This window comes from Triturus cristatus, chromosome 11 (assembly GCF_964204655.1).
Source record: "Triturus cristatus chromosome 11, aTriCri1.1, whole genome shotgun sequence".
NCBI lineage: Eukaryota > Metazoa > Chordata > Amphibia > Caudata > Salamandridae > Triturus > Triturus cristatus.
In genome coordinates, this window is record NC_140594.1 from 1,003,773,410 (window position 1) to 1,003,798,842 (window position 25,433).

General features: G+C 40.7%; 1 protein-coding gene across 11 annotated transcripts in view; it reads left to right on the forward strand.

The window, feature by feature from the left end:
- MECOM (MDS1 and EVI1 complex locus) overlaps positions 1-25,433 on the forward strand; it is a 128,663-nt gene that overhangs the window by 87,820 nt on the left and 15,410 nt on the right. For all 11 annotated transcript variants that reach the window (XM_085635148.1, XM_085635150.1, XM_085635151.1 and 8 more), the window contains 3 exons: positions 14,203-14,369; positions 16,932-17,009; positions 24,207-24,376. In XM_085635148.1, coding sequence (XP_085491274.1) covers positions 14,203-14,369; positions 16,932-17,009; positions 24,207-24,376 — 415 coding nt within the window. The remainder of the gene's footprint in view (positions 1-14,202; positions 14,370-16,931; positions 17,010-24,206; positions 24,377-25,433) is intronic.

A 25,433-nucleotide genomic window follows, 5' to 3' on the forward strand; every position in this document is an offset into this window, starting at 1 on the left:
AAACTCTGATGCTGCCACAAGAGCAGGGGGGAATGGCTGCTCCAGACTTGATCCTATATGCATACTGTGCACAGGCACAATTCTTGCATTTCTGGGCGCACCCCACGCCCTTCCAACCACATGTGGCAGTCGAGGTGGATAAGGTGGCACCTCTACCACTGTCCACGGCGCTATTCCAACTGTATAAGCGACGTCGCGATGAAATAGATACGGTGCAGGCTATTAGGTGGGCGTGGGAGAGGATTCGCAGGCGGGCACGATTAGATATACTATACGCTCCCTCCATGTCACTCCACCAAAACCCATTGTACCCCCCCTTATGGACCGTAGGGCGCAGGAGCGCGCATCAAGTCATAACCTGAAGGTAGGCGGTGACCTTTACCCAGCAGATACCTTTCTTATGCTACAACAAATGTGTGACCCTGAAGCACCCTCTGCACTGGGCACATTAATCTGCTCCCAGCATCCTGCAAGAGTAGATTCACCACATTCCCGGACCCGCCGCCGACATTGCCAGCATTAGAAAACCTGCTGATGGTGGAATCAGGACACAAACTCATCTCCTGCATTTACAAAATTACTCAAAAGACTTCTTCAATCGTTACTCCGGCTTCACGTAGGGCATTGGAGGAGCTGGGCATCATCCTCACTGATCAACAATGGTACCTTAGCTGTAAACAACTGGAGCGCTTGATGCCCAATTATCGGCTCCGGCTGATACATTTTAAGTACTTACACCGTCTGTACCGAACACCCGTTCAGCTACACAAAATGGGGCTCCGCAACGATGACTGTTGCTGGTGCTGAGGCGCAACCCCCCCCCCCCCCCCCCCCCCCCCTGGGGTGACCTTCCTGCATATAGGATGGCAATGCGGACCCATAGCAAATTTCTGGTAGACTATACTATGCCACATAAAAGATATCTCCGGGCTAGTTCTTCCCTGTACACCAATGACGACTCTGCTGGGGATCCTCCAGACTATTCCACCAAAATCACATAAGCTGCCGGAAATGTTACTTTTAATGGCTAAAAGACGGGTAGCTATACAATGGGGGGTGGCTAGGCCTCCAACGGTGAAGGACTGAACAAGGAGTGTGACGTACTGCAGGGAGCAGTTGACTAACTATTGGGAGCTTATGTCGGCCAGATCACGCCCGAGAGATATGGGAACCCTATGTACAGTGGCTTAACTCTGCCATGGTAGATGAATAGGTAATACAATAGTTGTACCAGACGTGGCCTAGGACAATGACAACAAAATTGTTACGCACAGTGCGGCCTCTGAAATGTGTAACTTTTTACTGCCTCCCTCTGTAACTGGGAATCACCTCATTGTGTGCCCATTCGTGTGTTAATGTTCCCGAACTGTGGTAACATGGCATGGTACTCTGATTACTCCGGAAGATACACTTCTGAGTGCTGCATTGCTTTTTCGTTTGTGTTGTATTTGTTACGAAAATGCCAATAAACAGAATACAAATTAAAAAAAAAAAGATGGGTTCCTGCAGCCCGATGGCTGGCAAGAAAATCGCACCGCAAAGCATGTTGACTTTTTTTTATTTTTTATTTTTTTGTTATGACACCGCACCCCACAAACCCCTAATGAAAGAATGTTTCTTCCAGACTCTCTCAGTATCAGTCCAACTAGAAAACGGCAACCTTTAAAAAATATATTTACAAAGCTGGATATTATCTTTGGAAAACAAATTTGGACCTATCCTTCTATGTATTTTATACTTTTGTTAAACGTGTACCTACCTAGGGCCTTGTTAAAAGGGCACAAAGTATGTCACTTGGAAGAATTTGTGGTGATCTTTGACTCAAACGTTTGCTATTTCAAATGAAAACGTGACAAATGATTTTCTGTCACAAGTAGAAACTTTAAATGTTGCAGTATGTGCTGGAAATAGTACACCCTCGCTTGATTGCACGGTGAATGTCTACTAAATCACTAGTTGGGTTTCAACATTTTCAGATGACTGAATGGGCAGATTGATGTAAAATAGTGTAGGCACTTTTCTCCCTATAATCAGGAAACCATGTTCTGAATTCAAGGCATCCATTGTTGAGTAGAGATCTTTACCTAATTCAAGTGAACTAATTACCCTGTCATACATGATAGCAATGGCTTGTAGTAGACATTACCACGTAAAGTGATTTGGAAGCCATAATTCAGTCTGTTATGTACCGTCATACCTGCTCAAAAATATGCAGTTGTGTGGTTCATCGCTTGTCCGGCTCCTTTTTGGTGAGTGGTAGACTTGTGAATCAGTGGTGGGACAGCATTTACCAGTTTGATGTGGCTCAGTGCAACATAGTTTCCCAAGGAACCCTTAGTTAAAACCACCTTCTTTCATTTTGGAAAGTCAGTTGGGTATTGTATAACACCCGAGTGCATATGCTATTCAATTTCTGTAAAAATTTAAAATTAACAATACACATCTAATGGTAGATTTAAAAAAATGTAAAAGAGAATATTAGAATTTTTAATGATACAAAGAAGACGTAAGACTGTTTGGCTACTCCCGGTGAAGTTGTGTGTACCCACACCTATGTTAATGTCTTGTTTCGCTGTAAAAATAGAAATACTATAACTATGTTGTTGTATACTGCTTCCATTGAAGCCTTTACTGTGGATACCCAGATCATAAATCTGGTTATTCACTGCTGTGATGTCACAACCTTGGTTAGCTGAAGTGATTAACCACTGTTGACATCACACAGGGGAAGCACTCCCTTTCTTTGTTCTGTCTCACTGGGATCTCGGGAAATCTGAACATGACCGCAGAATAGTGGTGGATGGTCTCGCCTGAATTCTCCCGTCTCTCCTGATTCTCTACAGTTTGAGGGGGTTATGGGAGAATGTGGTCAATGCGGTTCTTTTGTCGTCACCTTCTCCTCTCCGCGCATGTCTGTGAGAGCGCTGAGGAGAAATTAAGCCACGCTGACAAGTGGTTCTCTCAGAGCCGCTGTCAGTGCGGTTCTGACTCTCCACTCGCAACGTGAGAGCGTATATAGTGCAGCCTTGGGCAAGGAGTGGGTGGGACCGTGCAGCGGGTGCCTGGCAGGAGACCTGGTATTTTTTTGAACAATTTTTTTAAGGGGGTGGCTGGTTAGATCTATTCATAGGGTGCTGTGGGTGTGTGGCACAAGGCTGGTATGTTTTTTCAGTTTGAGGGGGTGGTTGGTTGTGCACTGGTTGGCGGGGTGGGTGGGAGGTGTTTTTTATTTTATTTTTAAAAACCTTTCACTTTAATCCATGTTATTTATGGATCTCCAAATAAGCCTCTTCCTTTTTGTTGGAATCCGGGGCAGATGATTTTGGGAGCGAGGGGGCAGTTTGGATAACTCTGCATAAGGTGGATGCTAGTCACCTCTGGGTTCCGAGTGACATCCTAGACAACTTGAGGTTCAATCTCATTGTCCATTTGGTGTTACTCAGAATCCCGCAGTGAATAACATACCTACCCGATATTTAGTTAGTCAACTATAATTCTATATGTAATAGTTGAGGGGGTATAAAATTGTGATTTGTCAAAATAGCGTTTCTTAAATGACAAGCCCTACAGTTGCGTACAGCGCATTTGTGTAAAATTTAACTATGGAACACGCAAAAATGTGAAATAACAAAGTGAGTCCTTTCCTGCCAAAAATCATTCTTTTGTGTGTATCTCTTTTGGAGCTCATATTAAACAGTTTAATTTCTGAGACACCAGACACTTTCAGAGAAGGCATTGTTCATTTACATGTTTTTATCGCACTTTAAAAAAAAAAGAAATTTAAGGTCTGTGTTTTTACGTCGCCGTTCTATTTTGATCTGCCAATAAAGGACTAGTCCAGGTCCCTAAAATCCAAAAGGCCAGATGGGGAGGTAGATGCCTTTCCTATCAAGCATCCAAGCTTTGGAATGAACTGCCGGTCAGCATCAGACTACAACCTACTAGACCCCTGTTTAGGAAAATGCTTAAGACCTGGCTATTCCCTCAATAGGAAAGAAGCTCTCTCACCCGACTCTTCACACGTTTCCTCGCTTATCCAGCGCCAAGACCCCTCGGCATTCGTGTGCTCTATAAGCCCATACTTACTTACTTTTGATTAACAAATCAAGATAAATGGCTGCATCATAATGGTAGATATCCTGCAATGTGAAATGTTTATCCGTACTCCTTTTACCCGAGTATGGTAATGTCTGCATTTTTCTGCCGGGGCTTGGGAATTGTGACTACAGAGTGGCTTGCGTCAGGGGAACGTTAATAGCCACCGAGGGACAAGGAGGGGGGCTGAAACTGTTACTGTGTACAGACATCTGCCTGCAGATAACATCAACAGCTGTTACATATGTAAATCACAAATTACTTTCTGGTGAAATACTGTCTTTCAGTGATCTGAGATTAGCACAAGATGGGAGGAAATAGTCATCCGCTCTTCTCGTGAAAACAAATAGACACATTTGTGGCTGTACTGCTGTGCACACAAAAAAATCACAGAATCTGCATTTTGTAATAGTTTTACCTTGTAGCTAGAAGGTAAATTCATATTTTGGCCAGACTTTCAAAGAAAAATTTGAAAGTCAGAAAACTGGGCATCCTAGATTTAATTTCCACTATATGCGTATATGTTTAGTTTTTGGGAATTCACAGAACACCAGAACTCGTGGTCAAGCCTTCTCCCACATTGCTCCTAAAGCTTGGAATGACCGGCCACTACACTTAAGAGCCTCCTCCTCACTTCTTGAATTCCGCAAGAAGCTATAGACCTGGCTTTTTGAGTATTCCCACTAGGCTCTAGCTTTGGCTAGACTCGCACCTGCTCAGCAATAGGTTACGCTCCGGGGTGATAGTGCGTCCTGCAAATCCGCATAATATAACAGGAAAGCCCCAGGATCACCCATAAATATGTTTAGAAGTCATAGATTGGGTGTCCAGCTCTTACTCATCTATACTTAACCATATGGATTGTCTACAGACATGCATAACCAAATGGATTGTCTGCAGACATGCATTTAATGGGAATTTGTGCACTCTACATTTTTGTTTTCGCCGAAAGTGAAGTGACGACCGCATCAAGAGAGTCTGGAACATCATCTGTTCAACTCTTAATCCAACCTATTTTATCAAGTATAACTTTGTTTGCAATATTCATTACAAATGTTGGTCAGTACACACAAAGTTGTAACTTTTTGGGAGTACACACTTTTCCGAATGGCCACCTCCCCTCCCTACTTCTGGGAACACCAATGTGTGCTACCTCTGCCCCCATAATTTAGTACTATGAATAATCCTAAGGTATTGTGGATCTTTCAAAGGACTATGGGCCTGACTTTGTGCCTGCACAGCACCACTAAAGCCGTGCATGGTCTGCCTGCCATGTTACAAGTTCAACTTGTGTCTTGCAGGCTTTTCTTTTGCCGTTCCCACAGCGGTGCCCTGAAAAGGGGCACAACAATGTGAATGCAAAAGCAGTTCCACTACGGTATGGACTGTGAAGTCAATACTGTGCTGGAACTTGAGGTGCATTCAAACAGGGGGGCACAAGTTGTGCCCCCTTCCCTGAATGCATTCTCATGGCGACGAGGGCATGGTGGCCCTGTAGGGGCCCCTTTGTTTCCCCACCGCCAGCCTTTTCATGGTGGGCACACTGCTATGAAAAATGTAACAGAATGGAGAGCAAAAAAACGATACCACTATAGGGAGGACCTGGCCTGGCAGTTCGGGCTGGACTGTTCCCATAGGGAGCAGGGTCAAGACAGATTTGCATATGGCTGGGTTTAAACTGGAATGGCATGGGCAGCAGAAATAACGATGGATTTAGGCCCAGATCTCTGTACTGGGTGTATGTATGACATTGTTATGTGTTCTGTTCGTCAATTATTGTTTTTGCATTTGCCACCCGAGTGGAACAGGTATGCCCAATTTGGCCTAATTTAGAATCTCATCTGCATATAGTTATGTTTCATTTTCTTTTCGCAAATCATCTAAGCTGAACCTGAGCTCACAGAAATGTATGACTCAGACTTTCCAATGACTTGTGCTCAATAACAGCATAGCTCAACACCTCAAAAGTCTTTCACCCAAGCTACACTAGAAGACAATTGATGATATTATATGGGATAAAGTATCCTCTACTGTTTATTAAATAGTTATTGCAAGTCGCTGAGGTGTCCTGTGGCAGTCGAGAGAAATAATGCAGCCAAGTAAGTTAATGAAGAACTTGCAGCTTGAAATTAAATGCACTAATATTTAAATATTAACATTGTGCAAAAAACAGATACGTAATTTAATGCAAGTCTCTTTAAAACATGGCTGAAGCTCAGAATACGTGGTAGCATTCATACGTACTGTGGTTTTCTCTTAATCTCTAGCTGTGCAAAATATAAATGTACTGCCTAAAAGTTCTCCTCCTTGCAAAGCCTTTTCAGGTTGGGGATATCTCAAAAAAGCGTATTCTGCCTTTCATTGTTCAAACTGCTCATCAGTTGTAATTTTGCTCCGTCACTTGTGTCTCACGCTTTGTGTTGGCTTTGGCAAGCATTGTGGTGTCACAACTTAACTGAAATAAAGTTAAGAAGCTAAACCCATTTTCTTATCACAGCAGAGTAGTGATGTTACAAATAGACTGTGATATGGAAAATAGAAAAAGCACTTCTTACACATTGCTGGTTCCTAACCTGTGGTCCGGGGAGCCCTGGGGGTCCACAACGCCTCCTCTTGGGATGAGTGACAAAATTAAATAGTATTAAAAGATTAATAAAGTATATGTAAATAAAGAAGCTAAATGAACAATTGAAAATGTTAAAACATGCTGTAAATGGGAAGAGATTTGAAATTGGAGGCTAAAAATTAAATGAGTGTTCTCAGATTGATTTGTGGGAGCACTGCAGGTGCGTCAAATAGAATACAGTATGGACCATGAGTGGCCTCAATTGAATTTAGAAAAGCTCCAACCTTTCTATTAAAATTTAGATTTTTTTTTATATTTGTGTTTGCAAATTAAATAAAATGTCATAAATAAAATGTCATAATTTGTGTATTTGTTAGATTTATCTGTATTTTTGTGTATTTTGCTGTTCAAATCTTCGACAGTGCTCAGGCCGGGGTCCCCGACTTCTAGTAATGACTCAGTGGAGGGGGTCCCCGAATTACAGTAAGGATTCAGTAGGGGGTCCCGGGATCCAGTAATGATTAAGTGGGGGTCCCCAGAAGTCTAAAGTTTAAGAACCACTGTTTTACATAATTTTATTGAATAAACAAGGGTTTAGCTTTACCCTCCTTGCAAAGTCCAAATTCTGATAGTAGTGTGAATTGTTTGACTATGCTAGTGCCTTGAGTGCTATAAAAGCAAAAAAGCAATCTCCTCACTTAGTCTGAAATAATGTCTCATGCTGGTAACAATGCTAAAGTAGTTTGTTTAATGCACATAGGTATAATTATATTTATTTATTTATTTTAGTTCACCTGTGTTTTTTGGCACAGGGCCTTGCTTGTAGCCACATGTGAATCCTCTGAGGACTGAAATGCAATCCTAGATATCCGTTTAGGAAAGAACATTTTAATTAGATGTAATCTCCAACATATAGATTGCTCTGCACCCAACTCCAGAGATCTCCCCTCTCTCTATTGCTGTTTAATGGGAACATTTGCTCTATGACACTGGTCTTAAAGCGATATCTGGCATGCTCCCAAAAGTATCGCCATGGTGACTAAAAACATTTTACTGCACGGCGGCCAAGTCAAGCATTGCAGAGTGCCAGCTCCCCATATTCCAATGGGGGAAGGAGCTTCCTTTCTCTATCGAGATAAAAGATGCTTCCTCTGGGGAGCAAACCTGACCCGCCTGCCTGAGAAAAGAGACTACGTCTGGGTGGCTGAGCTGACCTGCCTGCCTGAGAAAATATGCTACCTCTGGGGAGCAACCCTGACCCACCTGCCTGAGAAAAGATGCTAGGTCTGGGTGGCAGAGCTGACCTGCCTGCCTGAGAAAATATGCTACCTCTGGGGAGCAACCCTGACCCACCTGCCTGAGAAAAGATGCTAGGTCTGGGAAGCTGACCTGACCCAACCTAGAAAAGATGCTAGGTCTGGGAAGCTGACCTGAAAATACTTCCCAACCTACCTGTGGAGTCAAACATCAAATTAAAGGTTCTGTGCATTGGGTATAAAATCTGATGTAAGAATTGCGATATATGCCAAATTTGTCCCACCACTAGGTGCAGGGCCGGTCTTAGAGCAGTGTGACCGGTGCAGCCGCACTGGGCACAGACCTGGAGGGGTGGGCGCTGATCTCTGATGGGAGCATTGTGTTTAACGATAACTCTTGTGATTAATGTTCCTGCTAGAGAGAAAGATCAGAATTTCGTCTAGTGGCAGTTTGACTAACCATAAAGTAGTGCAGACGGTTAATATGCCTGCTGCAAAGAACAGTTCTGAATTTAAAATGGATAGCTGAGTGGATTAGTAAAGCTAGCCTTTACCAGCACTTTAAAACAAATTAAATGTATGTGAGAGAGGGGCTATGGAGAGATGAGGGGCACCTTTGCTGGGTGGTACTGAGGGAATCTGGCAAAGAGGTCATGGTGGGGGGAGCGGTAAAAAAGATTGTTGCACTGGGCTCAAGCACCCTGACTGTGTGCCATAGGCATCCTCATTTCATCCATCTCATCCGATTAGTTTTGTGTGTATATGTTTATTTTATGAAAACTAATACTTGAAGGCTTCTTGGCACTGTCTGATTCTACCTTTTGTTCTACATGACTGCAAGCATATGAAAGAGCCAGGCACCAAGCCATGATTTAACACTTTTGCGGGAGGGGGGGTGATATGACCATGTTTTATAAGAAATAAAATACTCTGGAGTATGTTAAAAGGATACTTGCAAGTCACCCCCGAGTTCCATAACCTTAACAAAAAAATATAAAAATCTATGGCCTTGCTCCCCTATATGGTCACAGAACTCCTTGACGATTTGCAATCTCCTTAGTCCACTTCTGGAAGTATTTATCTATTTTCGGATAACCAGAAGGCAGCACCTAATAACTTGTGGACTGCAGATGAACGTAAGGTGTTGTCATCAGCAATGCTCACACTGTCTCCAGACACAGAATATATAAAGCATGCCATATGCCCTATATGGGCTTGAAGTGGCTTAGCGTACGCACACAGTAGGCACACCAGAAGCAAAGTCACAGGGAAAGATCGTGGGCAGTCCAGAGCCACAGACCTTGAAAGGCACTGAACCTTTGTGTGAGGAAACTCAATGTTGCAGGAAAGGCACTCGCTCAGGATGAACTTTGATTGGCAGTAGTTATCACCAATGGCAGCAACCGAGGAATACTGGATTGAGATACGCATCCCGCGTTTGGGTGGAACCTAAGTGCTTGCTTCTTCAGCCACCCTTATGATACACTTAAATGGCTGAAAGGTGATATGCAGCCCTTTTATAAAACTGCCTGATAGGTGAATAAAATCAGACCTGTTATCTTTGTTATGAAAAAAGTCGAGTCCGTGCACAATTTGATTTCACTTCTCAGGTTGTGGTTTATTTTCACTCTGAATTTTTAACCACGCCAACTTTTCCAGACTCGCCAAGCAAGCAATTACCTCATAAAAAGCTGATTTCCAGGTAGAACTGAAATACCCGATTCCTGGAAAGTTATAACCGGAAGAATTGTGCAGTGTTTGTTCTGAAACAGGCTGGTTTCAGAGAATGCATTTGTCACTATTTTTCAGCGTATTTCTCATAGTGCGAAGTTAGTTTGAATAAAAACATTTTTCTTGTAGTAGCTACAGCTTTAACATGACGAGCAACTCGGTCACTATGTATCGCTACCTACTATGAACCAGTTTTTTTTTTATCCTTTGCATTCTTAGTCTTGTAGTCTTCCTAATACCATTATAAAACCTGGACCACAAGTCCCAGAATGCCAAGGAAAAACTTGGATTGGAGCAGCTAGTGGAGTATAGAGGTAGGAAAATTAGCAATTATGATATAACGTGTGTTTGTAAAGTGCACGTTCACCCAAGGGTATCTTGACGCTGAATAACAGATGTTTATTGTTACCCAACTCAATGGTTCTCATTTGATCGACGTCAGAATGATGAAAGGCTGAGTGGACCCACTGGGATTTGAAGTGACCATGAGGTTGAACACCAGCCCCCATAGTGGAAGCCTTAGGCCACTATTCCACCAGACTGACTTATTGATGGGGTGTAAGTATATAAACATATGTAGAGACCGGTATACAGAAACCAGGTGGATTGACACGTAGACAGTGTTTTACATCCCTCTGTAAAGCTGAATGTTTACGTTACATACACGTGCAGTGTACACGTTTATAATTTCAAGCTGGCCGAGAGATATGGATTTTTTTCCCCCTTTTTTTTTTTTTATGCCCAGAATTGCAGATCTCGTTTGGTCATATTCTTGGAATAGAACCCACGTTTCGGCATTCTTTATAGTCCGAAATGAATTCAGTGTACCCATTGCTTAATTTGAGCTGGTAGTTGCAGGTGGGCATTTATTTTTAGGCACTTATTTTCATCATCCAACTTTGACCAGGGCAAGACAGAGAACCACACACAAGGGGAAAGGAGGAAGAAGAGAAAGATGGAAAATCAGTGACAAAGACAGCAAGAATGGAAAAGAACGTGAAAGAGTGAGGAAAATGGGCAGGGAGTGTCTGGTGCTGGAAGAAGGAAGCATAAGGTGGAATCAAGACAAGGCAGCCTTGGTATTCAGCAGCTTCAACATTCCATAGCACCATCTGGCTGCTGAGCAAAACTTTGGGCACCGGTACCTATTCTTTTACAAATAAGCCTTGGCAACTGGTTTCCTATACCAATATATATTTCAGCTCTTTTCCATAATTATATGCTAACATATCCCGATGTCATTTCTAATCAGCCCCCCAGGGCACACCGGTCATTTTTCATTCCACCATTTGCTTCGTTCTCACAGTACTAAAAATAGTCAGTTATTTCGTGCAGAGTACAATTAAAAAGGGTGAGACGCGATAGACCTTACTTAGCACGCATTCTAAGACTTTTTTTTTTTTTTAATGTATAAATGCGTACGGATCGCGGTAGAGTCAAAAATGGTAATGGCTTGGCTTCGCGAATCGACGGATAATGGCGGCGCTCCCTGCTGGGACCGCATTACCTGTTATCCCAGCAGCATCATCATTACCCGGCTCTGCCCTGTGATCAGTACGTGCCAGCACCCTTCATATTGATAAATGTGCTGTCGCCTCGCATCTGTGGGGAATGTTTTAGCAGCTGAGTGATGAAGAAGCCAGGCCGCCAGTCTGCAGCCCCGACCGCTTCCCAAGGCGCGCGCATTTGTCGCCTGACAAGTAAATGTTTCTTGACTTCCCTGCGAGATATATATATTTTTTTCTCTCAGTTGCTGATGAAGGACGCTTGGCAAATTGGCAGTGGGACCCTGTGCGTTGCAATTTGTAGATCGCATTAAGAGACGGAGCATGAAATTACAGGGCAGACTACAGGTTACACGGAAAACAAAGGTTACCCCGAGAAGAGTAGTCATTTGGAGAAACGTGCAAGGGTCTAAAGCATTAGCGAGCATCACACGCGCTATTTGGAATGACGGGCAAGCTGTATTTACAACATACCATGCATGGTCTAGACCCCTGAATCGAAAATATTTTTCAGTATACCCCGGTCTTCTATTTTTCATGATCAGAAATATTGTTTTGTTGAATCTTAATTCTACTATTTTTCCCCATAGCGCTTCATACTACAATGTTACCTTTTCTAAGCACTGCAAATTGCAGTTGTTTGCATTATCTAATTAGATGGTGCTCAATTCACCTACCTCAGAAGAATTAAAAGCTATGTCGGTATTGTAAGGTGCAAGCTCAAAGCTGGTTCTTTCTGTTAAATGCTCTGAAGTCCATGAAAGGGGGCATGTAACACTTTATAACATTTAAAAAAAAAATACCCTTATGTCCTTAAAATAACCACATTTCTCAGCGATAAGCTTTTAACTCCCTGGGCTATCCTTATGATTTTTGTGGCAATCTTTCAGGTGCAAACGCTTGACTTGAAGCGTCACTGCGAGAATGTTTATTCCAGTGAGTGGAACATGGACCCGAATGTGACCCTGTTAAAAGATGGCTTGTTGCTTTTGTGAGCAAAGGGGCAGAAATGACCATTGTACACAGACAAGGATCACATGCTAATATCACGCTTTACAAATCAATATGAAATGTGCTTGGTGGTCACTCTTCTTCCGGTCTGAGTCAGTGCTTCATTTGAGCCAGTGGTTTCCGGTGCTCAGCACCAGCACTTACTCATCAACACTGGAACCCTTCATGAGCACCAGTTAAGGACACACCCATTTATAGTAGGCACAGGGAGATTAAGTGATTCGCCCAGGATATTGCGCCAAGATTTGCACGTGGTTCCTCAGTGCTGAAGTAGACAGCTCTGGCCCTTATGCCACATTCTCTCCCCACTTTCCCGGTTAGTAGGTGGTTCTGTTTTAGGCGGCGCTAACGGGAGAAAATTTACAAATTAACCACTGGTCTGAGCAACAATAAATGCACTGTGTGCAGAAAATTCCTGATGGAAATTAGCACCCAGCTTGCATCCCGGTGGATCCATGCTGGACACTCCATGTTCATTTCAGATTCATTGTAGTAAAACTAAATAGGAATATTTTACGTAGCCTTTGATTATCCTCAAATCATGGCATTGCTGCCGCCCTTCTGCAGAGCAAACCTCCATTTTGTAATTACAAAGCACAATATAGTCTTGCATTAGACAATGTCTCTAAAAATTCTCACTTAAAATGCCGTTGCTCAAGTCTGCTACCGGTTGGGTTGTAGCCAAATGTCTCCCAAACAAAAAAGCAAAGACAGACTGACATATGTGCACTCCACATATTGCCGAATGACGCTCTCTTGTCAGTAAAACAGGCACCCCAACGGAGATCTGCCGTCTGCATAAACTGGAAGGTTATGGAAATGTTCAGTGTTGACATGTTTAACCTAAGTGACATGCTAACTACAGGCTTACATTTTTGATGCTGTGCGTGTTCGATTTCGACGAGGAGCAGCAATGGCGTTTTGTTAAAAAAAAATTTTTTTAAAACAATCTGCTGTTCTCAGTTAAACTGATATGCGTCAAATGCAATTGGGACATGCTGGATGTGCATAGCACATGCTCCATATACTTGTGATACACTGAATGTATTTACATTATGCAAAACGTATGTGGGATAACCTCATATCCACCACGCAGTCGCTCTTTACTTCATTTCAGCAGAGATCGACTATCTCAACCCTCCCCTTTTTTTAGTTTTATGCTTTTATTTTAGTAAATTGTTACTTTTAAACCAGTTTGTTAATTATTTATCACTTCATCTTAAATTTTTATTGTCAATTACCTTTTCAGGTGTAATGTTACATGATGTAGTCCTGACGATGTAGTGGGGTGGACCACTGGATATGTTTGCAATACACTGAATGTATTTGGGATAAATTGACCCTACTGGGGGATATTTTGACAGTTTGAGATATTCTTAATACATTTTGGAAAGTCTTCAATGTATTTGCTATATTCTAGAATGCATTTAATTTATCAGATGAGTTCTGGAATATAAATGCATTCTAGAATGTATCTGTTGCATTGTAGAATGTATTTTTTATTTGTATTTTTTATTTAAGAAGTTTTCTATAGCACTGGCCTGACCCTAGGGTATCGGAGCGCTTTACAGCATGTACATAGCAGATAATCCCCAGATACAAAATAGAGCGACGAATTCTGAAAGGAATCATGGTATTCTTATGTAGTTGGTTATCTCCTAATCTTTGCTATATGAAAGTAACGTAAAAATATGTTTAGACGTACCCATGAGATTGTTCCTGAATGAGTAATGACATTGAATATATTACAATAAAAACGTGACAGGTATACCCTAGATTTATCCAGTATGTAGCAAAATTGAAGCTGGCGCCCTTTTCAGAATGCTACATCTTTGCACCGAAAACGTACCAAGTCCTTTGCAATTCTTTAATTTTCCTAAATGTTGGGGAAACATGTCAGAATATGGCTGTTTCCATACCGCAGTAGCACTAGAATTCCATATAGATAGTGGAAATTCATCGTATAAATGCTGATAACATAACATTTTAACTTCAGAAACTATTATAGCTTCATCACCATATTCTTGTGTTGTTTTAGATGTCGGCAATTGAAAATATGGCAGAAAAGCTTGAAAGTTTCAATGCTCTGAAACCAGAAGCGAATGATTTCATCCAGTCTGTCCCTTCCATGTATAACTTCAGAGCTCCGCCCACCACGCTGCCAGAGAACCTTTTGAGGAAGGGCAAAGAACGTTACACTTGCAGGTAATCCCACCTTATGCACTTCTGTGAAATTTACTCCCTAGAGATTTTTTCTTTTAATCATTTAAATGTATGAGGAGTTTGACATTAATAATTTTTCCAAAACTGAGACCATTTACCAAAATATTATTTTCCTGTTCGTACTGAAATCCAGTTTCACTTTTTGGCAAATGGTGTGTTTTAGACTTGTTTATGTGTAGTTTGCTGGTGTAAGGCTCTGTAGACACATTTCATTCAATCCTCTTTGGATGATAGTCTGATTTTAAATAAAGGTTCATTCTTCAAGGACCTCTCCGGCTAACACATGTGAGGTAATCTTCAGTGAGCTGAGCCTTAGTTGGATCATGCTTACCCAGACTGGTACCCTGAACATGTCGGGGCGAGATACAAGATGGTCGGCACTCTTCAGCCCTTCCAGAACAATTCTGTTGAGGTCCACCTCATATCACCCACTGGTTTGTAGCCCTCCATAAAAGTCTAGAATGTTATTTTAGTTCCCAGAAACCATTCTTGTGTTCTGTAAATGAGGTACTGCCTTCTGTCACTTTCAATTTCATCAGGGAATGACCTTCCAGCAAGGAAACACAAGGTCGTTTGCAAAAGCAAGCAATGTTCAAATGAAGGATGCTTACTCTGATACCATTGACTTGGCTGGGACTCCTGCAGGACATAGACTTGGCCTAATGTGCTTTGCTCTCTTCTTGATCACATGAAGATGTTTACTGCTGTCCTTTTCTCCGAGAGCGGGCCCTATGTACAGTAGTAGTTAAATTCCATTCTGTGTATTTATGAACCTACACCGAATCTAATTTCAACCTATAACATTAAGTGTACATATAATCAGTCTTTTAGCCAGAACTTCTGGAATCACCTTGACCGTCCAGCCACAAACAACAAGGTGACGTGGTGCCGGGAGACACACTTATGGTATTTGAGAAATGCCCTTCCAATTTTTGTAAGGTCTCGGAGTTCATCTTCATGCAGGAGTTAATCATTTATTTCTTATACATTGTACCCTCGCGTAGAAGCAATCGCTCTTTTCTTGGCCATCAGGAGGGCAATAGAGGTACTGATATACAAAAGGCAGGCACTCTTGCAAGTACTTGCGGACTTTGGAGGAAATCAACAATTTACAAAGACTTGGTTTAGTATTTGTTTTTAATAATACGTTATTTAGAGTTTCAATATTTTACTGCTTTGAAAGCCAAATACTAAAAAAAGGCTTACCATGGAACAGAACCCCTTAGGATGTATAAGTTGCTACTGGAATCTAAGTTCATCTGTTGGATGGATTCAGGTGTTGTCAAATTAACACAAACCTGTGCATTCTTTAAATCTTACTGATTCTAGGTATGTGTATAACTTTATACTGTGTTTCAGTAATAACTAACATTTATTGACCAAAAATGCCCACTTTTTACTTCCTTCTATAAACTCAAATGCAGATGAGTCAGAGTATTTCCTCTTATTCCTTGTGCACACTATACCAGAATAGGGATAGTGGCCTTGTATAATTTATTGGCTTGCAGTGAATTTGATCAGATGCAAATTTATTGTTAACATGTAGCTTTTCCAAAGTCTCAAATTGGTAGCGGTTCTGTGTTGTGGAACCGCTGATGAAAGATACCACAGGGGCTGGACCGAATAGACGATAATAGCTCCTGGTGTTTGAGGAACCAACGATGGTGTCTGCATGGGACTCCTACTGATGGGGAAACTGTGGCATTAGGAGCCCTCAACTGGGGGTGTGTATGGGTGTTGCTTGACTTGCTTTGGTGGCTTTCCAAGCTAATCAGGCCATGCCCTATTGGAACACTGACCCTAAATGACCAATGGATGTTATGGTGCAAGTGTTGTGATGGAATCCTAATGTAAATGGTTGTCATTGGCCTGTATTCTTTTAACCAAACTGTTCTTTGAAACCTCTCTGGGTCAACTTATTGGACTCTATAAAACAAGTAAACCAAATGAAGCATACGGATAACCTCTGTCCTGAAAGAAATTGTTACAAATGATTCACCCGTGTGCAGAAAAAGTCTGTGGAACATCTTTATATGAGGTCTTTCACAAATACTGTGATGCGCATTTAGTAGAAAATAGTCCACCCACTAAAATTAATATGCTATAATGGAATGCACTGATGTAACCATCATCGGCGGGGATAAGGTGCATGAATACCACCCTTAAATATATTAGTTCTATATTTAAGGGTGGTATTCATGCATCTTTTCCAACCAGCACTAGTTTGTTATGGACCTGGTGCACAACTTCTTTGTTTGCCTGTTTGTAGGCTTCTGTTTGCAGTTGATCACCTGCCACTCTTTTAGTAACTCTATCGCACAGATATTTAGGTTCCAGTGTTTGAGTTAATCGATATCTTCAGAACAAAGACACGCCTCAGTGTTAAAGTGGAAAGCCCAGGTGCCCACAAGCCTACCTGAAACCTACAGTGCAACGTAAAGCTACATTAACACACCACTTCTCTTTTGTTTTGTTGAGTCAATTAATGGCCGCGTAAAGTGAATTGCTGCCATTTTAATCTTGTGAATTATTTTACAATGACAGGTACTGCGGAAAGATTTTCCCAAGATCTGCAAACCTCACGCGACATCTGCGGACCCACACTGGGGAGCAACCTTACAGGTGCAAAAATTATTCTGTGAAAGTGTTTCAGAAATGTATGCATTGTTACTTCAAGTTGTTGTGAAATTCAGTGTTTCTATTTTATTGTTTTCAAATAATTTGTGTCCATTGGTCTGCATTTGTTAGCGCTTAAAATTCCTGTACCACTGTTTTGTGGGATAGTATGAATGCTCCTAAATTTTAGTTGACAATTTTAAGTGAATAATTCAATAAAATGAATAATTATAAATTGGCTTCTTTCAAGACTGCAGAATATTTGATCTTATATTTGATCTTAGATTAATTGTTTGTTGTAGTCTTATAGCTAGAAATAGTCAGTGTTATGTGCCACACTTCTATCCCTCCTATGCCAGTCAGGATATTTCGGATTGGTCCGGAGTCCTCCACATTTTCCTGTTGATATGGGTTGAGACCCATGAAACATTACTAAAGTTCGGTGGGCCTGGCATTCCTAGCTTCTAATATGTTTTAGTATGCCTTTCAGGAGAGACGGATCCACATAGGGCCGTTTGGGATTTTTTAAATACACCGTTGATGAGGTTAGTCCCATGCAGGGCTCCATATCATACGCCTTTCTGTGTTTCCGTCATACCAGACCCCGCTCACTGCTACATTATCCACAAGTCTTCTACGTGTACTAGAAGGGCTGTCTTTTTCAATTTCAGAAGATAGGTCTTGCGTTGCATCTATAGTCCTATGAACATCATAGAAGGACTGGCATTTAATTTGTAGAGAATATCCCTTCAATTATGATAACCCTTTAAAGGTAATAGAACTGCTTTCGTCTCTGTCGCATAAGATTGGATGAATATCTTATGTATAGTACTCAAGAAATAATGGGAGTAGCATCTGCAGTGCAAAAATAGCCCTGTTTGTTATGTCCTCAGCAACATTGAGGTGAGACCAGCCAGGGCCTAATTAGAGTAAAAGGGAGCAAAAAGTCAGAGATAATACTAGTCATGCAGGGACTGGGAGCCAGATGTACTGACACTTATTCCATCACTGACAACCCGATTCACAAAAAAGGACGGCAAAACACCCTTTTCATACGTACCAAACCCAAATTGCTATTCTCCAACACGTGACAGAATCCCAGTTTGGGTCTGAAGCTATATAATGAATCACTATTTGGAAGGGGCGTGTTTAGCATGTCCTGTCCAAACAGCATTTTGTAATGGTATGTATTAATATTTTGCAACTATTATCCGGTCGCCGCAAAACATTAATATTTTACTAACTACTGGAAAACGGTGGTAAATGGAGTTGTAAGTCATTTTATTGACCACTGGCCAGTCTTTAAAAAAAAAAGAATTTGTAAAAGTTTGCAATTATTTTTTTTTTTTTTTTTTTTTTACGCTGCTCATTTTCCTGTAGAGAAAACTGACTGTATTAAAATAAAAAGTAAAGTTGTAGATGGTTGCAATTTGCAACCTACCTCCTTAATATTCATTAGCTATCCACTACATTTCCTTTTTTTGCGTATCGACGTATTAGACCATAGGCCATTTTGCAAAATATCACATTGGTCCCAAAAATGCTGGTCCCATAGTGCAACCATTATTTTGTGACCAGTGGTTAGCACATCTGGCCCTTAGCTGCCTCTATAGGATGCATTAAAAATACTGATAATGGGAGCAACCTCTTAGATATTTGGGGGGGGGGGGGAAACATGGGCTTTACTTTGACCATGAAATATTTGAAGGTGCGTTTTGCACATGGCATAGTGCCTACAACGCTGGCATTTCACACAACATAGTGCAGTAAGTGAAGTTGCTTTGCTGCATTATGTGAAATGGAAACTTTGCCATATTTGAAAAGTTAAGACACATTTCTGCTCTTTCCTAGTGCTTGTGCACTTGTGGCTGTCTACAGCCAACGCAGGCACTCTTACGTCATATCACAAGGATGCCTGTGTTGTGGTCAGGATAGTTTTTGTGCATGTAGGGATACCTTCCTGCACAAAAATTTCCTTTGAGTACATTTCCTTTTTGTATGTGTGCTGCAGAAAGTAACAGCGAGGAGGAATAAAGATATTTCTCATGGTTATGCCAGCCTGAGTTTGGCACAGCATTTTGATGCAAACCCATGTTTACAAGACTTTGTAAATATGGGTTTGCTTCGGAATACAGGGATTGGTGCACGCGAATGCTCGTGCACCACCCACATAACGCTTACCTGAAGGAAGGTAACACTATGCATTGCCTTGTTTTTTCCTTTTTTTTCTTTTCACAAAACCATGAAAATTCCAGTTTGCGTGGCTTTGTAAATCCCATAATAGATTTTGCTACGGGGCTGCGTCATAAAAGTAATGCCACCCCATTGCAAAATCATAGTAACGCTGGTCTCGAGTTTAGCACTTTTGTATGCAGAAGGCACCCTCACATGCCAAATTGAATGATGTGCCATTAGGGGTGAAACCTAAAATTTAATTCCACTCATTTCTGTTTTTTGAAGTTGTGTGGATTTTTTATTCTGTGACCTCTAAAGTGGACTTGTTAGTATTGTTGTCAAGATCCTACTGCAGGTACAAGCATCTGACAAATTGTGTTAATACCAGTGCTACTTTCTCAAAACGTTCAATTGTCACTAATAAAGTGTGGGATGATGAAAAACAATGTATTTGTTAATAACTCCTATACAAACTGTTTCAGTAGAAGACGGCTGTCTACAGCATATTTCACTTCTTACAGCCAGGCCATAGCAGATGAGCATTTAACTCGCTGAGCTATCTTGTCAATCTTTTTCTAGACATGAGTTATATGTGTGTAAAAAAAATTACTTGCCTTAACTAGATCCAGTAAAAAAACATTTCTAAATGGTGAACAGAGATTTGAATCTGGGGTCTAAAGGCTTCTGAAATGGAGCTACCTAATCTTTGATTCACAACTCCAAAACCAACAAAAGAAAGTTTTAGCCACATCTTTGTCAGCTGTAGGAGATACCTTAGTATCATTATTGTGTTAAATTCAGCTCAGAACATAGGGCCAGGTTTACAGTGCTGTATTTTTGCACCCTCAGACGTACAACTACCTACTCTTGGACGTAACTGTATGAATTTGGGAAATTCACAAACTTCCCCAAAATTAATTATGGAAAGCTGTCCATGTCATCACATTCCAGACCTAATACTGGGAAGTTTGCAGAATATAGCTCCACTTTGGTGAAATGTATGCCTATTTTTTTTCTTCTTTATCTTCATGAAGAAAAAGGTTTTCCTGTTGAGAAAACCCTTCCCCTACACCACAACAATATTTAAGTATTCCTTTCCCAGTCCGACTCTTGAAGTTAAATCCATCCATAGCTGGAGTAAACCTGTTCCAGTGGGAAGGGGCCAGAGAAGAGCTTGTGAAAGCCATAAAGTCACAAGTTTGTGAGCCATCACAAGCTTGCAGTGCAAACCACTGCTTCATCCGCCCACCTCTTCCATGGGGTTAAGTACTTTATAATTGTAGGGCAGTTTATGCTTGCTAAGTATCCAATTGTATATGTATGATGGGTGTAAATGGAGCCATTTTCAGCATAAACTTAGCCTTGCAGATGTAAATGGTTGTACTACTGAAATCAACCCCCACAGAGTATCATGGTACAAGAATATCGCGGATGGAATATCGAGGGAAATATCGAAAGCTAAGTGCGTTTAGGGAAGGACAGATTTACTATTCCTAACTCCACATCTATGTACCTTGAAGATCTAGCTCTCCAAGGTGCATATATGTGGGTTCAGGTCTTGAAAAGCAATACTTACTTACCTGTTCTTCAATTTTCAATATTTTGTTGTCAATATTGTGTCCTATCGATATACTGTTGTCGATATTCAGGGTCCACACCGATTTTGTAAATCGCTTTCCGAATCGGGTCCTTGTGTGCAAGTTTAAGGTACAATATGATTTGTTTTGTACTACCTGTCAAATTATTGTTCACTTAGAAGCTCACCAGCTCTACGTCATAATTAGTTGACCACAGTTGCTTTATAAGCCTCGTCGCTTTTGTAGCATTTTATAGCTGCTCTGCCTCTCATTGGTTGAGACGCTCCACAGATGTCATGAAATGGAGCCAAGTACTTTTGTTTTCAGACATGGCCAAATAACATCATAGCAGTCCATGCATGTGTTTTGTAGCAGTAAAATGAAAAATAACTTGTGTCAACATTGAACAGAACTACTTACTGTATGTACAAATGAGATTATAGAGTTCTCTTTGTGGTAGAAATTGATTAAATGAAGGGCAAGACTATGTAAGGATGGAGGCACAGAGAGAAGAAGGAAACAGATGGCTCATGGCCAACACAAGTAGTTGGATTAGTTGGGTTTTGTCTTAGTAGTGGCTTAAACAGCAATACTGGGAAAGCTTTAGGGACTCCAAATCACCGCAGAGTATGAAAATTGATGCCTCTGCTACCCACGCGATAGACTAAATTGCTCACTTTGGCTCACTGTTAAATATTTCGACTCTTTATTGCTGGGCTTTGGAAGATAACAGATCCTCCCCTGGGATCAGCAATCAAGATCTCTAATTCCTCATGAAGAGATTTAATCATGCAGGGCGATTTTGAGCAGAAAGAAATCTTTTTCTACCTTATTTGAGTATTAAAAGGAATTTATTTCTTGATTTGTTTTCCTGGAAAGCATTTAACTCTGCCTTATTGGCAGTGCCTGAAACAGAATTTATTCTAGCACGGGGTTTTAGCATCTCAACATTTTATGCTGGACTTTTAAAACATTGCAATCAATTATTCCAGCTAATCTAGCACAGTTAGTTGAAATGACGCCATTGTTTTATGCCGGCACATAAATCACTCCCAGTATTGCAGCTGCGAAGTCACATGACTTGAATAGTGAGCGCTGGTCCAGTTCCTCATGTAGGTTATAAGCGTCAATGGTCCTCATACAGACATGGGGATACTGGACGCTATGCGGATTAGTGCATTGGTTATGAATATCAGGTTCCAGATTTTTGTCTTTGACGTGAACTGACACAACTTGTTATAGTGGTTAAAACTGTGCTTCTCCCCGCCCCCTCTGGAAAATCAGCAGTGAATGGTTATTCTTTAGAGTTGTTTGCTTCCGGCACGAGACACATGACATTTTGTGTCGCAAGAAATCAGGTGGTGAGTACATATAAAAATAATTTCTAATTGAATTCAAATGCTAATTTTCTTTCTGTTCTATGAAAAGAATGGGCTTGATTCAAGAAAGTCTTTAAAAGTGATTTCAAAGTTTGTCTCCCACTGGACCTCATGTTTATGCTTGCTTGGAATTGACCGTATTTTCTAAGGGAATACCTGCAAACCTGCACCAGTCGCAAGTGTACTCTTGAGGAAAGTCACACCTTTTTGTGAGGTAGCATTTCCACAATGCACAATTGTACTGACGCTACAGTTCTGCAGTGAAGAAAGTAAGCACCGCTGTGCAATAGCACCTTTTTGTTTTATTCTTCTCCAAAGCGAGATCAATGTAATTTGTGGAGAGACACCTTCCTCTACATTCCACAAAGTTCCATTTCCACCTTGGAAAGGGATTTCTGCAGTCCTTAACTTGTGTTCCTCTCTGACCATTGGAGGTTCAGGGTGGAATAGGGTGAAAGGGACGTTTGTGAATGTTCACTAAATGATGTTTACAGGCAAAGCAAAGTATGTCTTTATCTGCTCCCCAACCTTTGTGTGACTTTAATTCAGCATTCTGTTATGTGAACGGAGGATAATGTTCCCAGGCGTAAATTAACTTTTGACTACCAGTTCACCTTTTAAGCCCCTGGCAGTGGTAAATACAGCAATGTTTGATAATTTAAGTGAATCCAAAAATGGCTATTTTTCAAGATACTACTCAGTGTATGAAGTATGTAACACTATCAGGACATGCAGGTTATTAAACAGTCATTACCAAGGTCATCTGTTGTGTGTGTGTGTGTGTGTGTGTGTGTGTGTGTGTGTGTGTATATATATTGTTTTTCACATAGCGCATTCAAGCAACGTTTAGCCATTTTTTAGCACTGCATGTGATAGATGTTATTAATAGCCAAATATAATATTGAGTGGCCCACAAACTGCAAATCCTGGCAATGCAGTTATTCCTTATATCCCTTGACTTCCACTGTATGCCAAAAACTACTAGTTTGGTCAACATTAAAGTCAGGTCTTCTTTTTCACAAAAGGTACAAGGAACACCCACTCTGGTATTTTGCAATTAACACATGTTAAACCTCTTAAAGACTGCACATCCAATCTGCTTCTTCTGATTTGATGTGGGTACAAAGGCCTTGTCCTACCTAGACCAGGTTTATTGTCTTAAATTAGGAATAAGAGTCCAGGTATTCATTCTCTGAATTGATATTTTGTTTCTGGGGGTTCGCACTAGACCACAGAGCTATTTATCAATTCCAGTGATTGAGTTTCTAAAATATTATTTCATTTTTACTGCTGATGTTGGTGATCCACCATGTCATGGTTAAAATGTGAACATTATGGCAGTAGTATTTAGACCGAATATCTGTACATGTCACAGATCCTTCTCCTGTCACTACATATTTCATTTTCAGTTTAAAATGTGAAGTAGTTACTAAAATGGGGAAAGAGCAGATAAAGGTTTGACGTGGAGGTGTTTTACTTCTACATGTAGAATGTGGGTGTAAAAAGGTGAGAAATAGCCTATTTTCAGTGTTAAATGTGAAAGGTTAAGTGTAATGTATTCTATAACCAGAACATGCAATGAATGCAAATGAAATTGTGTTTAAATTTAAATCTTCAGTGCCTTCTTTACAGTGTACATCAAAAAATGCAAAGCGCCTCTTTTTTTAAAAGCCACCACTGAGCTGATTTGAAGATGCCAGCAGAGCAGTGGCAGTAGATACAGTAGGGAGGACCTGCACATCAGTTGCTTCCTATTGTATTTTTGGAGTGTGGTCTGTCCCTATTTCCTAGGGCATTTTAGTTGACTGCAGGTAATAAATTATCTGCCTGTTTCCTAACATGGATTCCTGACTTGAGCTGGGGCTTGAGCTCAGTAATCTCAGTTAAATAGAAAGTTAATCTTTTCAAAATGTAGATCAGGAGAACATACCACCTCTCTTGAATGCGGCTAATTTTTATGTTGTAAGGCACAGGCCACATTTCTAAAATATTTTAGTGGATTGCTCTTGTTCACAGGAGAGCAAGATATATATATATTATTCTGTCCCTAATAAAATGTTCTTTTGTTACAGATGCAAGTACTGTGATCGATCCTTCAGTATATCTTCCAACCTGCAGAGGCACGTGCGCAACATTCACAACAAGGAGAAACCCTTCAAGTGCCACTTATGTGACAGGTGTTTTGGTCAACAGACCAACCTTGATAGACATCTAAAAAAACATGAGAACGGGAACATATCGGGTAGGTAATTTAAGTTTCCAAACTCTGTCCTGAAATCATTTGTCTCATCTATTTGCATAGATTCCTTGAAGTGTCAATTCAGTTTGACCAATTTTGAAAGGTCTCATTAGTGTTTCATAGAAGGAACTAATACCCTATGACCATCATATATATGAACTAGAAAATCCCTACTACTAGTAATAATATGGCACAAAGATTACATGGACTGTTAAGTGAAATATAAATTAGATTGAGACTGGATTTTATTTGGGAATCACTGATCATGCGAGTAGATCTAGTTTAGCTAAGTAACACAATGTTCTACTGCAGAATACTTCATATAAGTGCTAGTGATATATTGCATGCTAATAACTTCTTATATTGCTTTTAATAAGAGTTAATGTTTGTGTCCCATGACTGTTTTGGTGACTATCTAAAGAACATATCTGATTTGACTTTTTTAAAAAAATGTTTGGTTCAAAGTAACCACCTCATTATCAACATGATGGGGCATGATTTAATGTTCATTGATCCTGTTTTTGTAGTGTGTCCATTTGGAGGACCGTATTGCTAGAAGTGGTGTTTCTTGTTTTCAGCTGTGTATTTAATTTCATACCAAAATTACTGGAGACCATGTGCAAGGTCCTAACAGATGAACAGAGTTCTTTGCCTGCCATGCTTATGTTTAGCAGGACCACAGTTGCCCTCTCCTCATGTTTGGTGGGAATGATCCGAGCCTGAAATAGCAACCTTCTAGAACTCAGTGATTTATACTAATTGTTATGTATGCTGGTGTTGAAAGAAGTCATTAGGATACTATGCATCTCCAGTTAAGTTGCGGTTGTACATAACACACTCCTTCGTAAACCAGAAAGATTGCTTGACACACTGAGTGTCTCTTACCAATATATGGTGTCACCTGCAAGTAACCGGTTGGAATTCTTCTTTCAAGGGTTGATCCACTGAGTACTATTAACCTAGGTAATAGTAACACCTGGTATTTATATTGCTTGAAAATGCCAAAAACACTGATAAGTTGTGGCATTTGAATTATTAATTTACAACATGACCGGACCTG